We start from the raw sequence: 17,549 nt of genomic DNA, 5'->3' as shown, positions 1-17,549 counted from the left end.
GCCCCTCCGACTTCACATTCCTCACCAGTCAACTGACCTCTAGTCTCTGTCCCCCAGTCATGCCGTGAACTGAATGGGCGGCTGCGAAAAGGCTGAGTGGGCGGCCGCGGGCTCCAGGAACAGCCCAGCTGGGTGGCCACAAAAAAAAAGGCTGGGAGAGCAGCGTGGGCTTCAGGAACATCCCAGGATTTGGGGACCCCTGGCAAATCATCATTTGACCCCAGAGGGGGTCCCGACCCCCAGGTTGAGAACCACTGCTCTAGATGGTATAAAACTCCTGACATAATTCATAAGTTTAATCCTGATTCTAGTCCTCTTTGTTGGAGATGTAAACTTGTCAAAGGAACACTCCTCCACATATGGTGGGATTTCCCTCGAATACAACCCTTTTGGAAAGACAGGTGTCTTTTATACTGATAACAAGTTCAAACAGGTACCATTAATACAGGTAATGAGTGGAGGACAGAGGAGCCTCTTAAAGAAGAAGATACAGGTCAGTGAGAGCCAGAAATCTTGCTTGTTTGTAGAGGAGACCAAATACTTATTTTCCACCATAATTTGCAAATAAATTCTTTCCAAATCATACAATGTGATTGTCTGGATTTATTTCCACATTTTGTCTCTCATAGTTGAGGTCTACCTATGATGACAATTACAGGCCTCTCTCATCTTTTTATCTACTAGCTGACCAGCCGCCGTCATTCTACGGCGGCAGGTCGGCTCTCCTGGGCGAGAGCCTGTAGTATAACATCGGCTCTTAGAGCGGCCACTAGGGGCGCGTGCGCGCCCCCCGCTCGCCCCCGACTCCCGTGCGTGTGCCCGGCGGGCGCGATCGCCGCCGGGCACCCGCGATTGCTCGTTACAGAGCGGGGAATGGGAGCTGTGTGTGTAAACACACAGCTCTCGGTCCTGTCAGGGGGGAAATGCTGATCTTCTGTTCATACAATGTATGAACAGAGGATCAGTGTTTCCCCTAGTGAGGCCACCCCCCCCCCACAGTTAGAACACACTCAGGGACATACTTAACCCCTTCCCCGCCCCCTAGTGTTAACCCCTTCACTGCCAGTGGCATTTTTATAGTAATCCAATGCATTTTTATAGCACTGATCGCTATAAAAATGCCAATGGTCCCAAAAGTGTCCGAAGTGTCTGCCATAATGTCGTACCGAAAAAAAATCGCTAATCGCCGCCATTACTAGTAAAAAATATATATTAATAAAAATTACATAAAAATACCCCCTATTTTGTAAACGCTATAACTTTTGCGCAAACCAATCAATAAACGCTTATTGCGATTTTTTTTTTACGAAAAATATGCAAAAGAATACGTATCGGCCTAAACTAAGGAAAAAAAATGTTTTTTTTTTATATATTTTTGGGGGATATTTATTATAGCAAAAAGTAAAAAAATATTCATTTTTTTCAAAATTGTCGCTATTTTTGTTTATAGTGCAAAAACTTAAAACCGCAGAGGTGATCAAATACCACCAAAAGAAAGCTATATTTGTGGGGGAAAAGGGACGCTAATTTTGTGTGGGAGTCACGTCGCACGACCGCGCAATTGTCAGTTAAAGCGACGCAGTGCCGAATCGCAAAAAGTGCTCTGGTCTTTGACCAGCAATATGGTCCTGGGGTTAAGTGGTTAACCATTCGGAAATACCTGGAGGAGAACTATCTCTCCAATGTATAGGTATACACAGTTTAGCAGCATTTATAAGTTGTATAATGAGTGATTTCTTATAAATTGAAATAGGTAGGGAGGTGTGGTGTAATAAGTATTGGGCAGGAGAAAAAACTGGTGTAAAAGTCGTTATGTGGGAGATAAGGCGAGAACGGGGACGGGAACGCCACCTAGCGGCCGCCGAAAAATTGCAGCTTAGATCCGACGGCGTACTAAGACGTATGCCTGTCGGATCGATCCCAGATGCCGTCGTATTTTGTTTTGTGGATACAAAACAAAGATACGACGCAGGAAATTTTAAATTACGCCGGCGTACCAGTAGATACGCCGGCGTAATCCTTTTGTGGCTCTTCCCCTTTGTCTCTCATAGTTGGGGTCTACCTATGATGACAATTACGGGCCTCTCTCATCTTTTTAAGTGAGAGAACTTTCACAATTGGTTGACTAAATACTTTTCTGCCCCACTGTATCTGTAAAACTAAGATTGTATATACAATATAGTAAAAAAAAGATATAAAACTATAGCTAAAATAAAAAACTTGACAAAAACTGTTTTAGTATCACTGAAACCGAATCCAGAGGACAACGATTAACTGTTATCCTAAATATGTATTTTGTGACAGGTTTTAATTAATTGTAATGGGGGGGGGGGGGATTATTTTATTACGGTTCAGGACATGTTGGATGCATTGTGCTGTGGATGTACACAAGAGGGAACTGACCTGTATCTAGGCTTCCTGAAGCAGATGCTGATCCTGTGGAAAGCGGTGGATGCCAAGGTCCCAGGTGTCTGTTATGAACGGGCTTATAACACCCTCTCTGTCATGGCAACCAAATACATTGGAGCAGTTAGGCTGCAAATAATGACACCTTTTCTCTCTACCCCCTTTTAAGTGCATCTGCCAATGCTAATGATGAATGATCAAAGCCTTGATAAACACGCCAAACTGCAAGCGTGAGTTCACCACCTCCTCTGTTTTTCCTCTTCATTATCTGGAGTTAATCAGATTCTGAGGCTTCCTGGAGTTTTACGGATCCGTGGAAGTGAAAATTCGAGAAAGACTATCCCAGGATTTGGATCAAGCGATGGGATCGGCAGCCTCGACAGACAGACAGAAGACAATCTATGTGGACGTGGACGGCAAGGTGAAGAAGGTGAGTCCAATATAATCTTTGAAAACTTTTGTGTTGATGGCAAAATGTCATGTTGATGACCAATGAAAATAAATGGCCCCCTTCAACCTTTTTACTCCAGAGGAGCCCTTGAAATAGTTTTCAGGTCTCAGGGAGCCCTTGCTAAAATAAATGAATTCGGTGTTCGTGGGAAAATGACCCCTTACATTGATGATTGGTGCCCAACCTTACGATGGTGGTAAGAATGCCACTTTCTTAGCAGCTAAAAACATCATTAGTGTGTTGCCAATGGCTCTGTCAAGTGGCGTTAAACCCTGTACACACGATCGGTTTGTCCGATGAAAACAGACTGGGCCAGATCCACAAAGATCTGCCTATCTTTAGGCAGGCGTAGCGTAGCTCAGATACACTACGCCGCCGTAACTTAGTGAGTGAGAAACTTGTATAGCGCAACAAATGCAAACTTAATCGCCTCAAGGCGCTGGCATCCAGAGTTGTACAGGTCTTTCGGAAAAGGTGGGTCTTTAGTTTTTTCCTAAAAACCCAATGGTTTTCTTCCAAGTGGATGATCGTGGGTAGAGCATTCCAGAGCCGTGGTCCTTGGATCGAGAATCTGCGTTCTCCCTTAGATTTGTAGCGAGATTTGGGGATTTGGAGAAGGTTTTGGTTGGTTGACCGGAGCACACGCTTGGTGACGTAGGGTTTTATTTTCTCGCTCAAGTATTGGGGAGCTTTACCCTGTGTACATTTGTGGGTGAGGCAGAGAGTCTTAAATGTCACCCGGTCCTGTACGGGCAGCCAGTGGAGGGACCTCAAGGCCGAGGAGATTGGTTCCCACGGCTTTTTACCAGTTACCAGTCTGGCTGCCGTGTTCTGGGACGACTTAAAGCGTACTTACTTGCGCCGTAAGTTACGGCGGCGTAGTGTAAATGTGTCGGCGTAAGGGGGCGCAATTCAAATGACTAAGATGTGGGCGTGTTTTATGTTAATGCAACTTGACCCCACGTAAATGAAGTTTTTTTTAAGGGCGCATGCGCCGTCCGTGGGGGTATCCCAGTGCGCATGCTCGAAATCATGCCGCAAATAGTCAATGCTTTCGACGTGAACGTAATTTACGCAAAGCCCTATTCGCAAACGTTTTACGCAAACGACGGTGTCCCGACGTCCATACTTAACATTGCGTACGCCTCATAGACCCAGGGGTAACGTTACGCCGAAAAAAGCCTGACCTAAAAAAATGTGCCGGGCGAACGTACGTTTTGAGGATGGGCGTATCTAGCTAATTTGCATACTCTACGCGGAAATCAATGGAAGCGCCACCTAGCAGCCAGCGTAAATATGCACCTAAGATCCGACGACGTACTAAGACGTACGTCAGTCGGATCGAGCCCACATTCAGGCCCCGTACACACGACCGGTTTTCTCGGCAGAATCCAGCAAGAAACTCGATGGGAGACGTATTCTGCCGAGAAAACTGGTCGTGTGTACACTTTTCGCCGAGAAACCCGTCGGGAAACTCGTCGAGCCAAATAGAGAGCATGTTCTCTATTTCCTCGTTGGGCAATGGGAAAATTTGGCTCGACGAGTTTTCTGACAGCCGAACAAGGAACTCGACGAGCAAAACGATGTGTTTTGCCCGTCGAGTTTCTCGGTCGTGTGTACGGGGCGTCAGGCGTATCTTGTTTTGTGGATACAAAACAAAGATACGACGGGGCATCGTAGAACTTACGCGGCGTATCAATAGATACGCCGGCGTAAGTTCTTTGTGGATCTGGGCCACTGTTTTCATCGGACAAACCGATGGTGTGTGGGGCCCCATCGGTTTGTTTTCCACCGGTGAAAAAAAGTAGAACATGTTTTAAATTTTTCCTATGGATTAAAAAAACAATAGAAAAATCTGATCGTCTGTGTGGAAGTCCATCGGTCACAAATCCACGCATGCTCAGAATCAAGTCGACTCATGCACGTTTTCTGCAGCACGTCGTAGTGTTTTACGTCACCGCGTTTTGGCACGGTCTGGATTTTTGACTGATGGTGTGTAGGCAAGACTGATGAAAGTCAGCTTCATCCGATATCCGATGAAAAAATCCCATCGAATTAGATTCCATCAGATATCCGATCGTGTGTACAGGGCATAAGATCTGGAACTATGCAAGCACCATCACATGGGAAGTCAATCAAGCCCAAGGGTTAAGATGTGCGTGATGGAAAAATTAATTTGGTTTTGCTTTCGTTCGTTTAAAGTAAATCATTTTGTTTTTCGTTTTGTTAGAATGATTTGTTTTCGGGAATTTGTTTTGTGTGTTCAGATTAGTTTCCTTTATTCGTTGATCCGAATCATTTTGTAGTTTCGGAAGTTCTGTTATTCTTTTGTTATTTCGGGACACTGGCTAAATCCCTGCTAGTCCAACCCACAATGAGAAATGGAAGGAGCTGATTGGATGATGTTGACTGAAATCTTGTGCAACCGAAAGTAACAGATGGAACGAAATGTTATTTTGGATCAATTTGTTATATTGTGAGTCGAAGATTCTCATGAATCCACCTCCATTCAACCCAAAGTAGGAATCATCTTATTTCACTTTTATACCTTACTATATTTATTGCAATATGTTTCTATTTCATATGCAGTGCATGTTTTATGACAATGAAAAATGTTAAAGCAAAAAGAATTGGCTGATTATCCAAGAGTCAAAGACTATCGTTCCGGCCTCATTCGAATAAAATGAATGAATCAGAATTAATACGTATTAATTCATTAAAGGGGTTGTAAAGGTACAATTTTCTTTTCCCTAAATAGCTTCCTTTACCTTAGTGCAGTCCTCCTTCACTTACCTCATCCTTCCATTTTGCTTTAAAATGTCCTTGGGCCGGATTCAGATACAATGGCGTATCTGTTCTTTATTCAGAAAAAACTTGCGCCCTTAGTTACGGCGGCGTAACGTATGTGTTGCGGCGTAAGGCCGCGTAATTCAAATGGGGATGTAGGGGGCGTGTTTTATTTAACCACTTAAGCCCCGGACCAAAATGCTGCCTAAAGACCCAAGGGGTTTTTACAGTTCGGGACTGCGTCGCTTTAACAGACAATTGCGCGGTCGTGCGACGTGGCTCCCAAACAAAATTGGCGTCTTTTTTCCCCCACAAATAGAGCTTTATTTTGGTGGTATTTGATCACCTCTGCGGTTTTTATTTTTTGTGCTATAAACAAAAATAGAGCGACAATTTTGAAAAAAATGCTATATTTTTTACTTTTTGCTATAATAAATATCCCCCAAAAACATATATAAACATTTTTTTTTCCTCAGTTTAGGCCGATATGTATTCTTCTACCTATTTTTGGTAAAAAAAATCGCAATAATCGTTTATCGGTTGGTTTGCGCAAAATTTATAGTGTTTACAAAATAGGGGATAGTTTTTTTTCATTTTTATTTTTTTTATTTTTTTTACTACTAATGGCGGCGATCAGCGATTTTTTTTTTGTGACTGCGACATTATGGCGGACACTTCGGACAATTTTGACACATTTTTGGGACAATTGTCATTTTCACAGCAAAAAATGCATTTAAATTGCATTCTTTATTGTGAAAATGACAGTTGCAGTTTGGGAGTTAAACAAGGGGGCGCTGTAACATTTAGGGATCACTGTGTATGTGTTTACTAGTGTAGGGGGGTGTGGCTGTAGGAATGACGTCATCGATCGTGTCTTCCCTATAAATGGGATGACGCGATCGATGCGCCGACACAGTGAAGCACGGGGAAGCCATGTTTACACACGGCTCTCCCCGTTCTTCAGCTCCGGGGAGCGATCGCGACGGAGCGGCTATAAACGAATAGCCGCGCCGTCGTCCCGGATCGCTCCTGAAGCCACGGGGACCGCCGCATATACGGGGGGGGTCCCGATCGGACCCCCGACCCACGTCAAGCAGGGCACGTATATATACGTTGATGTGCCTGCCTGTGCCATTCTGCTGACGTATATGTACATGAGGCGGTCCTTAAGTGGTTAAATGTGTCTTCACCCTTTTTTTTACGTTTTGTTTGAACGGCGTATGCGCCGTCCGTAAAATATCCCAGTGTGCATTGCTCTAAATGACGTCGCAAGGACGTCATTGCTTTCGACGTGAACGTAAATTACGTCCAGCCGTATTCGCAAACGACTTACGCAAACAACGTAAAATTTAAAAACTCGGCGCGGGAACGACGGCCATACTTAACATTAGCTACCCCTCATATAGCAGGGGTAACTATACGCCGGAAAAAGTCGAACGCAAACGACGTAAAAAAAAAGCGCCGGGCGGTCGTTCGTTTCTGAATCGGCGTAAATCCTCATTTGCATATTCCTCGCGTAAAAATACAGAAGCGCCACCTAGCGGCCAGCCTGGAATTGTAGCCTAAGATCCGACGGTGTAAGACACTTACACCTGTCGGATCTTAGGGATAGCTATGCGTAACTGATTCTCTGAATCAGTCGCATAGATACGACCGGCGTAACTCAGAGATACGACGGCGTATCAGGAGATACGCCGTCGTATCTCTTTCTGAATCCGGCCCCTTATTTCTTCTGAGAAATCCTTACTTCCTGTTCTTCTGTCTGTAACTCCACACAGTAATGCAAGGCTTTCTCCCTGGTGTGGAGTGTCGTGCTTGCCCCCTCCCTTGGACTACGGGAGAGTCCGGGTGCTCTCTACGTTTCAGATAGAGAAAGGAGCTGTGTGTTAGTGGGTGTCCTGACTCTCCTGTGGTCCAAGGGAGGGGGCGAGCACGACACTCCACACCAGGGAGAAAGCCTCGCATTACTGTGTGGAGTTACAGTTCCACCTGTGGCACATTCAGTTGATTGGACCTGATTTGGAAAGACACACACCTGTCTATAGAAGGTCCCACAAGTAAAAGTGCATGTCAGAGCGCAAACCAAGCCATGAAGTCCAAGAAACTGACTGTAGACCTCTGAGAGAGGATTGTATGGAGGCACATATCTGGGGAAGGGTACAGAAAAATGTCTGCGGCATTGAAGGTGCCAATGAGCACAGTGGCCTCCATCATTCGTAAATGGAAGATGTTTGGAACCACCAGGACTCCTTCTAGAGCGGGCCGCCTGGCTAAACTGAGCGATCGGGGGAGAAGGACCTTAGTCATGGAGGTGACCAAGAACCCGATGGTCACTCTGACAGAGCTCCGGTGTTTCTTTGTGGAGAAAGAAGACCAACCAAACCCTGCAGAACTCCACCAATCAGGCCTGTATGGTAGAGTGGCCAGATAAAGGACACTCCTCAGTAAAAGGCACACGACAGCCTGTCTGAAGTTTGCCAAAAGGCACCTGAAGGACTCTCAGACCACGAGAAACAAAATTCTCTGGTTTGATGAAACAAATATTGAACCCTATGGCCTAAATGGCAAGTGTCATCACCTGACCAATACCATCCCTACAGTGAAGCATGGCGGTGGCAGCATCATGCTTTTGGGGATGTTTTTCAGGAGCAGGAACTGGGAGACTAGTCAGGATCGAGCAAAAGATGAACGCAGCAATGTATAGAGACATCCTTGATGAAAATCTGCTCCAGAGCGCTCTGGACCTCAGACTGGGGCGAAGGTTTATCTTCCAACAGGGCAATAACCCTAAGTACCCAGCCAAGATAACAAAGGAGTGGCTACGGGGCAACTCTGTGAATGTCCTTAAGTTGGCCCAGCCAGAGCCCAGACTTGAACCCGATTGAACATCTTTGGAGAGATCTACAAATGGCTGTGCACCAACGCTCCCCATCCAACCCAATGGAGCTTGAGAGGTCCTGCAAAGAAGAATGGGAGAAACAGGCCAACACATAGGTGTGCCAAGCTTGTAGCATCATACTCAGAAATACTTGAGGCTGTAATTGGTGCCAAAGGTGCTTCAACAAAGGCTGTAAATACTTATGTACCGTATATACTCGAGTATAAGCCGACCCGCATATAAGCCGAGGCACCTAATTTTACCACAAACAAATGGGAAATGTATTGACTCGAGTATAAGCCTAGGGTGTCCATGTGCATGCCTCACTGTGTCCATGTGCATGCCTCACTGTGTCCATGCCTCACTGTGTCCATGCTTCTCTGTGCCCATGCCTCACTGTGCCCATGCCTCACTGTGCCCATGCCTCACTGTGCCCATGTCTAGACTGACGTTTAACATGGGAGTCTATCGAAGGGGTGCCCAGCTATGAAAAATCGGTGCTCCCCAGCCGTAGGTCCCCCAGGCAACAAACTTTGCACACTTGTAGAGGAGAAATGGGGCTACAAGTGCCAAGTTTCGGATCCAGGGGACCTACTAACAGCCAGTACCGGGTCCCCAAAGTCACCAGAGAAATGACCGTTTAACATGGGAGTTTATGGAAGGGGTGTCCGGCTTTGAAAAATTGGTGCTCCCCGGCCGTAGGTCCCCCGGACAACAATCTTTGCACACTTGTAGAGGAAGATGTATACCAAGTTTGCGGTCCAGGGAACCTACGGCCGGCCGGTACCGGGTCCCCAAAGTCTGGGAGATCAGGTGCAAAAAGGTGACTCGAGGGGGGCATTTTCAGCACAAAAAAAATGTGCTGAAAAACTTGGCTTATACTCGAGTATATACGGTACATGGGATTTTTTATTTTTAATAAATTTACAAAGGTTTCTAACAAACTCATTTCATGATGTCATTATCAGGTATTGTTTGTAGAATTCTGAGGAAAATATGAATTTAATACATTATGGAATAAGGCCGTAACATAACAAAATGTGGAAAAAGTGAAGTGCTGTGAATACTTTCTGGGTGCTAGGGATGAGCTTCGAGTCGAACATTGCCTGTTCACCGAACAGCAAACTATTTGGCAAATTCGAAAAGCTGCAGAACACCCTGCAAATGTCTATGGGAGAAATCTAAAGTGCTAATTTCAATGGCTCATATGCAAGTTATTGTCATAAAAAGTGTTTGGGGACCTGGGTCCTGCCCCAGGGGACATGTATCAATGCAAAAAAAGTTTAATTGGGAGCAGTGATTTTAATAATGCTTAAAGTGAAACAATAAAAGTGAAATATTCCTTTAAATGTTGTACCTGGGGGGGGGGTGTATAGTATGCCTGTGAAGTAGCGCTTGTTTCCCGTGCTTAGAACTGTCCCTGCAAAAAGTGTCATTTCTGAAGGATAAAAAAAACTGCAGTTTTTAAAACTTTTTTTTGCATTGATACATGTCCCCTGGGGCAGGACCCGGGTCCCCAAACCCTTTTTAGGACAATAACTTGCATATTAGCCTTTAAAATTTGCATTTACATTTCAAACGTTCACGTCCCATAGACTTTAATGGGGTTCTAAAGTTCACACAAACTATTGGTCTGTTCGCAGGTTCTGGTGCGAACCGAACGGGGGGGGGGGGGGGGTGTTCGACTCATCCCTACTGGGTGCATTGTATATTATTGTTTTTGCGTTTAAATACACTTTAAGATTTTGCAAGGCTATTTTTGATTACCACTTAGTCCCTGATCTCCCATTTATTTTTTGTGCCTTGCCCTTCCTGATCTCATATCTGTGTATAATTATATCATTTGACATTTCGCAGGTCATTTTCAATCAGCAGAGCGGTTCGAGCGTGATGAAACGTCTTCTTTGTGCTACTGCTGGACTTCCATGGTAATAAAATGTACATGTGCCATATAATGTTATGCCTAAAAAAGTTGCTAGCAGTGTTGTACCACGTGAGCCATAGATAGTAATAAGAAAATAAATATGTAGCCAAACATCGAAGCAAACCCACTAGTGATGGTGTATGGCAACCTCAGCATGGGCTCCGAACAGGCCACGTCCCGCGCGTCTTGCTCCACCCCCTCGGAGCTTAATCATTGGCACTGATCCCCATACTTTAGCTCTTAGGGGCGGAGCAAAACACATTGGGGGCATAGCCTGGTTTGAGCGCCACCAGTAGCGCTGGGCTGTGGAGGGGGCGGGAGAGGCTTGCTGAGAGGCTGAGCCAGCTGGCGATCCAGGCATTTGGGTGTATTCTGACATTAAAGGGGTTGTAAAGGTAGAATTTTTTTCCCCTTAGTGCCGTCCTCCTTCACTTACCTCATCCTTCCATTTTGCTTTTGAATGTCCTTATTTCTTCTGAGAAATCCTCACTTCCTGTTCTTCTGTCTGTAACTCCACACAGTAATGCGAGGCTTTCTCCCTGGTGTTTGGTAAAAATAAGCGTATATTGATTGGTTTACACAAAAGTTATAGCGGGTAGTTTTATGGCATTTTTATTATAATTTTTTTTTTACTAGTAATGACGGCGATCTGTGATTTTTATTGTGACTGCGACATTATGGCGGATACAACGGAAACTTTTGACGATATTTTGCGACCATTGTCATTTATACAGCGATCAGTGCTATAAAAATGCACTGATTATTGCATAAATGACACTAGCAGGGAAGGGGTTAACACTAGTGGTGGTCAATGGGTTAAATATGTTCCCTGGGAGGTGTTTTTAACTGTGGGGGGAGGGGACTGACTGGAGGAGGAGAGAAATCGCTGTTCCTGATCACTAGGAAGAGACTATCTCTCTCTACTTCCCTGACAGACTGGGGATCTGTTTGATTACATTGACAGATCCCCGTTCTGGCTCTCTGTGGAGCAATCGTGGGCAGCACAGTCACGAGCATCGGCTCTGGCGCCATGCCAGCTCCCACTGTATCTATTACCTGGTCCGACGTACAGATACAACGATTCGCATAATAGAGCCAACCTGCTGCAGTATAATGACGCTGCTCCCGATGACGGGGAGCAGTAGATGTCCTGTCACTAGGCAGAACAGGGAGATGCCTTGTTTACATAGGCATCCCTCTGTTCTGCAGCTCCGTGACAGGATCGCGGGCCGCCGGCGAACATCGAATTTGCGGGAACGGTCACGAAGAGTGTGGCGGGTGCACGTGCGCGCCCACCGCACGGCTTCCTAAAGGGGACATACAGATACGTCCATTTTCCTACCACTGCCATTCTGTCGACGTATATCGGCGTGAAGCGGTCAGCAAGTGGTTAAAGCGGTACCAGCTACATATTACCACCAAGGAAGGTGTTACAACCTTGAGGACGCCAGCGGAAAGAGACACCATTATATTCAAATCCCAGGGGGGATTAAGTGCATTTGACCTAATAATGTAAGTTCTTAGGTCCACCTGAGGTGAGGACATTGGAGTGAAGGTGGTGAGATCATATTTGCATGATGGTGATAATATATTACAACCAGGGCAGCTATCGAAATTTTTGGGGCCCCTTACACAGCTTTAGGCAGTGTAAGGGGCCCCCCTGGAGCAGAGATAATAAGCGGGGGGGGGGGACCATCGGGCCCCTTACAGGTGTAATGCAAAAAAAAAATGTGAGGGGGGCCGGCCGAGCCTGTGAGGGGCTCTGCGGACCATTGGGCTCCTTACAGGTGTAATGCAAAAAGTAAATAAATGAATAAAAAAACGGGAGCGGGCCAGCCGGGCCTGTAAGAGGCCCTGGGGACCATCGGGCCCCTTACAGGTGTAATGCAAAAAAAATAAAAATAAACGGGAGGGGGCCAGCCGGGGCCCTGGGGACCATCGGGCCTCTTACAGGTTTAATGCCTGCACCCCCCTGATGGCGGCCCTGATTACAACGTTTGTGCAAGAAGGAGCTTATGTGGACTCTACAATTCAAGATTTTCCTAGTTTGTGACGGAAAATATTAATTATATGAAGACAGGAGGCGAGTATCTTATGCATTATCTTTCTTTATTAATGCCCATAGCAGAAATACAACTTTTTCAGTAATTTCAAGTAGAAAAACGTTTAACTGAAAGAAAAGAAAAAACTACAACACCCAGCAGCCCTCAGGCTGGGTCTGCCAATCATGAGGCAGGACAGCCGGCATATAAGGGGCTGCCTCCTTAGACCCTTCCTCTTTCTTGAGGCGAATCGGCAGGAAACCTGGAATAGAAAAAACAGTTCGAAACACCGGGAGCCTGGCAAACTGGAACTTCCGGACAGGATTCAGTCGACGGCATCCATTCTCCGGATCCGGAACGCAGTAGGAACCTCCACTTCCGGTCTGTGGTGCACAAAAACCCATGGATCGAAATGGGAACCGCAATCCCGACGGTGATATTGAAAAACGAAGTCCAGGGGCGTATCAGCCTCCGACCTGTAGGATGCGTGATGCAATGACCTAGAACGAGAGAGACAACATCGTGATAGGGTTGGGTTGGGAGGGAAGATACTCGCCTCCTGTCTTCATATAATTAATATTTTCCGTCACAAACTAGGAAAATCTCGAATTATATATCAGACAGGAGGCTCATATCTTATGCAAGTTCAAAGCTACAACAATGTATATATTAAAGATAACAGTCAAAATAAACTACAAAACTGACATAGATATGTGTTCCTCCGGTCTAAAGCAGAATTGGTGGAAGGTGGTCAGGACGACCAGTCCGCCGCTAGCAGTAGGTCCTAGAGGGAGCCTACCGAGGTGACGACCTTAATAGCCACCGCCCCTCAGAAGGAGTGGGCACCAACCAGGGTTATGTCAAACCCTGTCATTCCCATGACCGACCGTACCCCTCTGGCTAGCGTAGTCGAGGAAACCGGAAAATGAGGTTAGCGTAGGAAACGAGGAGTAGGGAGAATTGCGAAGATCGCAACGGGCCGACAAGGACTCGCAAGTCTGTAGGCAGCGGGACACACACAGGCGTGGATGCGCGGAGAAGAGCGGGTAGAAAACCGCTTGAAGTCCCGTCTTTGTCCTAAGAACTCCGGAAAACCTGATTCTGAGGCGAGAACTGACGCCTGGAAACGTCCAACGTCCGGACGCCTGACACACGTTAGGCGGAATCAGATACGAGAGGACAGTAAGTTTGAAAGGCAGTAACCTCAAGATAGAGTGCCATTGTCCCCCCCAGTCCGAGGACCTGGTCAGGGCCTTGGTCACATCCAAGAGTGTTGATACTTGGGCGAGATGGGCGTTTCAAACCTAACGCCTACCAAGTCGGCACACCGACGGATGTTTACCCACGGGGCAAGTCTACAAGGGAGCGGTAGGCTGAGATCGCAGAGCGATAGACGTTAAGGGAGCTAAAGGGCCTCCCGGAATCAAAAGTCCGCCCAACAGTTGGCCACTACAAACCCAGGCGTCTGAACGGGATCAACCTGTCGTTGATTACACCGAGAAACCCAGAGACCCCCGGCTGATCGAGATGCCGATCTATTCCCAGGTCCAGGCTAAGGAAAAAAGGGATCCCTAGTCGCTCTTGAAAAGTCGATGTCCGCGACCGGCATCCCGAAACCAACCCTGCGAAGAGAGGTAGGATTTGTTTCGTGAGTAGAGGGTGCAGATCCCCCTTCGGACTGGCAAGGAGATGAGGGGAGTGAGGAAGCAACCTGGGGAGATCCACAGTCCTCTCCAGAAGGAGGGGAAAACCATGGTTGTGTCGGCCACCGTGGAGTGAGCCGCACGACTGATGCTCTCAGGTTTGCTACGAGAAGGAGGACCCAGAGGGTCATCGGGAACGGGGAGAAACGCGTAATGTGTCCCCAGTGACCAGGCTGGCCGAGGGCGTCCACAGTGTGCGCCTCCGGATCCGGCTCCCGGTTGTAAAAGTGCGGGAGCTGATAGATGAGGCGAGAGGTGAACGGGTCCATAGAGAAGGATCCCTTAGGTGAGCGAGGGCCAGGAACACTGGTCGGTGCAGTCGGCAATCGCTGGAATCGGCCAGGTAACGAGAATTCCAATCTGCCACCATATTGGAATAGCCTGGGCTATATTCCGCAACCGGAACGATGTTGCGTTCCAGGCAGAAAGGCCCGAAGTCTTTTGCCAGAACCGCTAGGACTGGATCTGGGGCCCCCAAAGCGATCAACGTATTGGACTGTGGTTAAGTTGTCTATCTGCAAGAACACACAGCAGGTTGATGTGTGTGGCAGTAGACTTCTGGTGCAGTCGGCAATCGCTGGAATCGGCCAGGTAACGAGAATTCCAATCTGCCACCATATTGGAATAGCCTGGGCTATATTCCGCAACCGGAACGATGTTGCGTTCCAGGCAGAAAGGCCCGAAGTCTTTTGCCAGAACAGCTAGGACTGGATCTGGGGCCCCCAAAGCGATCAACGTATTGGACTGTGGTTACGTTGTCTATCTGCAAGAACACACAGCAGGTTGATGTGTGTGGCAGTAGACTTCTGGTGGCAAGAAAGCCGCCGGGATTCTAGTGATGATGTGCAGCAGAGATTCCTCTGCGGACCGCGTCCCTCCTGTGGACGAGGGGCTGCACCGAGTACCCCAGCCGAGGCGGCTGGCATCCGACCCTATGACAAAATCCAGTGTAGAATTGACGACGGACTCGCCGCTCCGTTCGACGACATGACGTAAAAACCACCGTAGTTCCACTATGGCTTCTGCGTCCAAAGTGACTTCGTCTGCATAGCGAAAACCCCTAGCGAAGGTGTAGAGCCTTGAGTCTCTGGGGGGCTCGATAGTGAAAAGGGGCTGGGAAATGGCCTGGATTGACGCCGATAACAGGCCGACTAAGCGAGCCAGTCCGCGTAAGGACACCCGTTGCTTGCCCAGCACGATACTGATCTAACAGTGGAGATGCGGCCACGCTGAGCCTTGGTCCGTGACATTGCAGACTATCCTGGGCTTGAACCCAGAATCAACTGCATGCAGGGCAGGCACCCTAGCCCTGAGCTAAACCTGCTCCTTTGCAGATGGCGCCTAATTGGTCATGGGCAGCCGACGGATCGCTCGGTTGGTGTGATTTATGAGGAGTCCCAGATACTGAAGCGATCCGCCCGTCCAGGAGGCGTGTTTGTTCGGCAGGTGAGGAGAACGAGCCATTAAGAGTAGGTTGTACAAGTAGATGATCCACCTCGCCCCTGTTCCGCAGGGTGCCGTAATTTGGTGAGATTCCACAAGTTAACACTGGGCGATAACCGTCCCACTTTCCCTGACCAGGAAAATGAATGCTTGTTTGGTCCAAGATATTGCAACTCGTTGTCTATTAGGACGGTGTACAGGTTTGAAAACCCGAATGGGATGGGGGACCAGGTCCATGTCTGGTGATCCCGACTAACATGTCCACGGCGGCCGATCTGTGTTCTGATTCGGCTAGGTGGGACCGTTGGGGTCAAAGGTCCAAAGGTCTAAGACCCTGTCCTGTGTGGTCTTAAAAGGTCCTCTCTACTCCCCTAGGAATACTTCCCGTGCTTGGTGAGATACCTCAAGAGTATGGGTCCACCTCGGGAGTGTGCACAACCTTACTTAGTAATGGAAAGGCGGGCATTCCGCCCACAACATGTTTCGGTTAGCTCTACCGACCGATCTCTGGATCCAGTATATGATATATTGGGGTGCCCAGTCACCGGAGTGTGGATGGAAAATCGCCCCCTGATCGAAAAATGGCTCTCCACGAGAGTCCAATAATGTTTCACCCTGGGACACAGGGTTGGCGTCGTCATGAAGCGCCATGTGCCCACTGCTCTCATAATCATCGTCATCATCCTCAGACTCAAGGTGTTAGCCGCCTCGGACTCCGTGGACTGTTCTAGAAGAATCCACTAATGAGTCTGGCTTAGTCCGGCTAGTGGACTGCTGCCTCTGCATGTGCATCTCCCCGAGGCTCGGGGGTCAGTTGGAGTCTGGGAGGGCAGTGGGTCGGCAGTCCTGGGAGGGTACTGCCTGGGACATGTTATTTACTTCCCCTGCCGGGGAGTCGGAGGCGGTGTCATTGGGACACCTTGCCCTATTTAGGGGCGGTATACCATTGCCGGCTGGTCCGGACATAGGGGCGCAGGCGGGTTTGGAACCGACGCCATGGTAGCCTGGATGGACCTACCGATCAGTTCTTGAACCTGTGCCGCACTGAGGTAGGCTCGGCCTGCCAGGACTGTGTCCACCCCGGCAGGGGTGCTAGCAGGGGTAAGGTCTAATCGTCAACCACAGGAGAAGAATCTGCTGTCTGCGGACAGCACCGTAAACAGCACAGTAACATATGGAAGGCATGTACTGGAACATGCTATAGATTTATTTATTTGTTCGTACATTCATATAAATATTTATTTATTTATTTAGATTTTGTTTATCTATATTTTTATTAATTATTTTCCTGATAAATGAGGTATCTATTCTAGGGAATAAATTCCCCAGAAACAAGAATTAATGAGTAAATATTTATTTATTTATTTTATTTATTATTTAATTTATTTATTTATTTAATTTATTTATTTAATTTATTTATTTAAATTTATTTATTTAAATTTATTTATTTAATTTATTTATTTAAATTTATTTATTTAAATTTATTTATTTAATTTATTTATTTAATGTATTTATTTAATTTATTTATTTATTTAATTTATTTAATTTATTTATTTAATTTATTTATTTAATTCATTTATTTATTTATTAAAGTCATATATAGATTATAGAGATGGTATCGCAGGTTCCTGCCTCCAACACCGCTGACAGCTTGCGGTGGGAGGAGAGTCAGGTGAGGAGAGCCTGACGAGATTATAACTCCAGAGGCGAAGTCTCGCGAGACTACGGCCTCTGGAGTCCCTACTGAGCCGTGGATGTGAGGGACAGAGCGGTCGATGAGATCCGCTCTGTCCCGTCCTGCTCGGAGATAGGGAGGGGGAGAACGCCGAGGTGTCACCCGGGTCGAGAGAGGCACCGTAGACGGTGAGAGGGGAGAGGAGCGGCCGCGGCGGAGACTCCGCCCACCGACCGAGCG

General features: G+C 47.1%; 1 protein-coding gene across 1 annotated transcript in view; it reads left to right on the top strand.

Annotated features, from left to right (window-relative positions):
- The first annotated feature begins 2,239 nt into the window (after positions 1-2,239).
- Positions 2,240-17,549, top strand: part of LOC120915707 (high affinity cGMP-specific 3',5'-cyclic phosphodiesterase 9A-like) — a 63,654-nt gene continuing 48,344 nt past the window's right edge. The window contains exons 1-2 of the mRNA XM_040326444.1: positions 2,240-2,836; positions 10,380-10,450. Of these exons, the coding sequence (XP_040182378.1) occupies positions 2,768-2,836; positions 10,380-10,450 (140 nt within the window). The 5' untranslated portion in view covers positions 2,240-2,767. The remainder of the gene's footprint in view (positions 2,837-10,379; positions 10,451-17,549) is intronic.

Source organism: Rana temporaria, chromosome 10 (genome assembly GCF_905171775.1).
Source record: "Rana temporaria chromosome 10, aRanTem1.1, whole genome shotgun sequence".
NCBI classification, from domain to species: domain Eukaryota; kingdom Metazoa; phylum Chordata; class Amphibia; order Anura; family Ranidae; genus Rana; species Rana temporaria.
The sequence above is the reverse complement of the archived record's forward strand: the minus strand, read 5'-3'. Positions and strand labels throughout refer to the sequence as shown.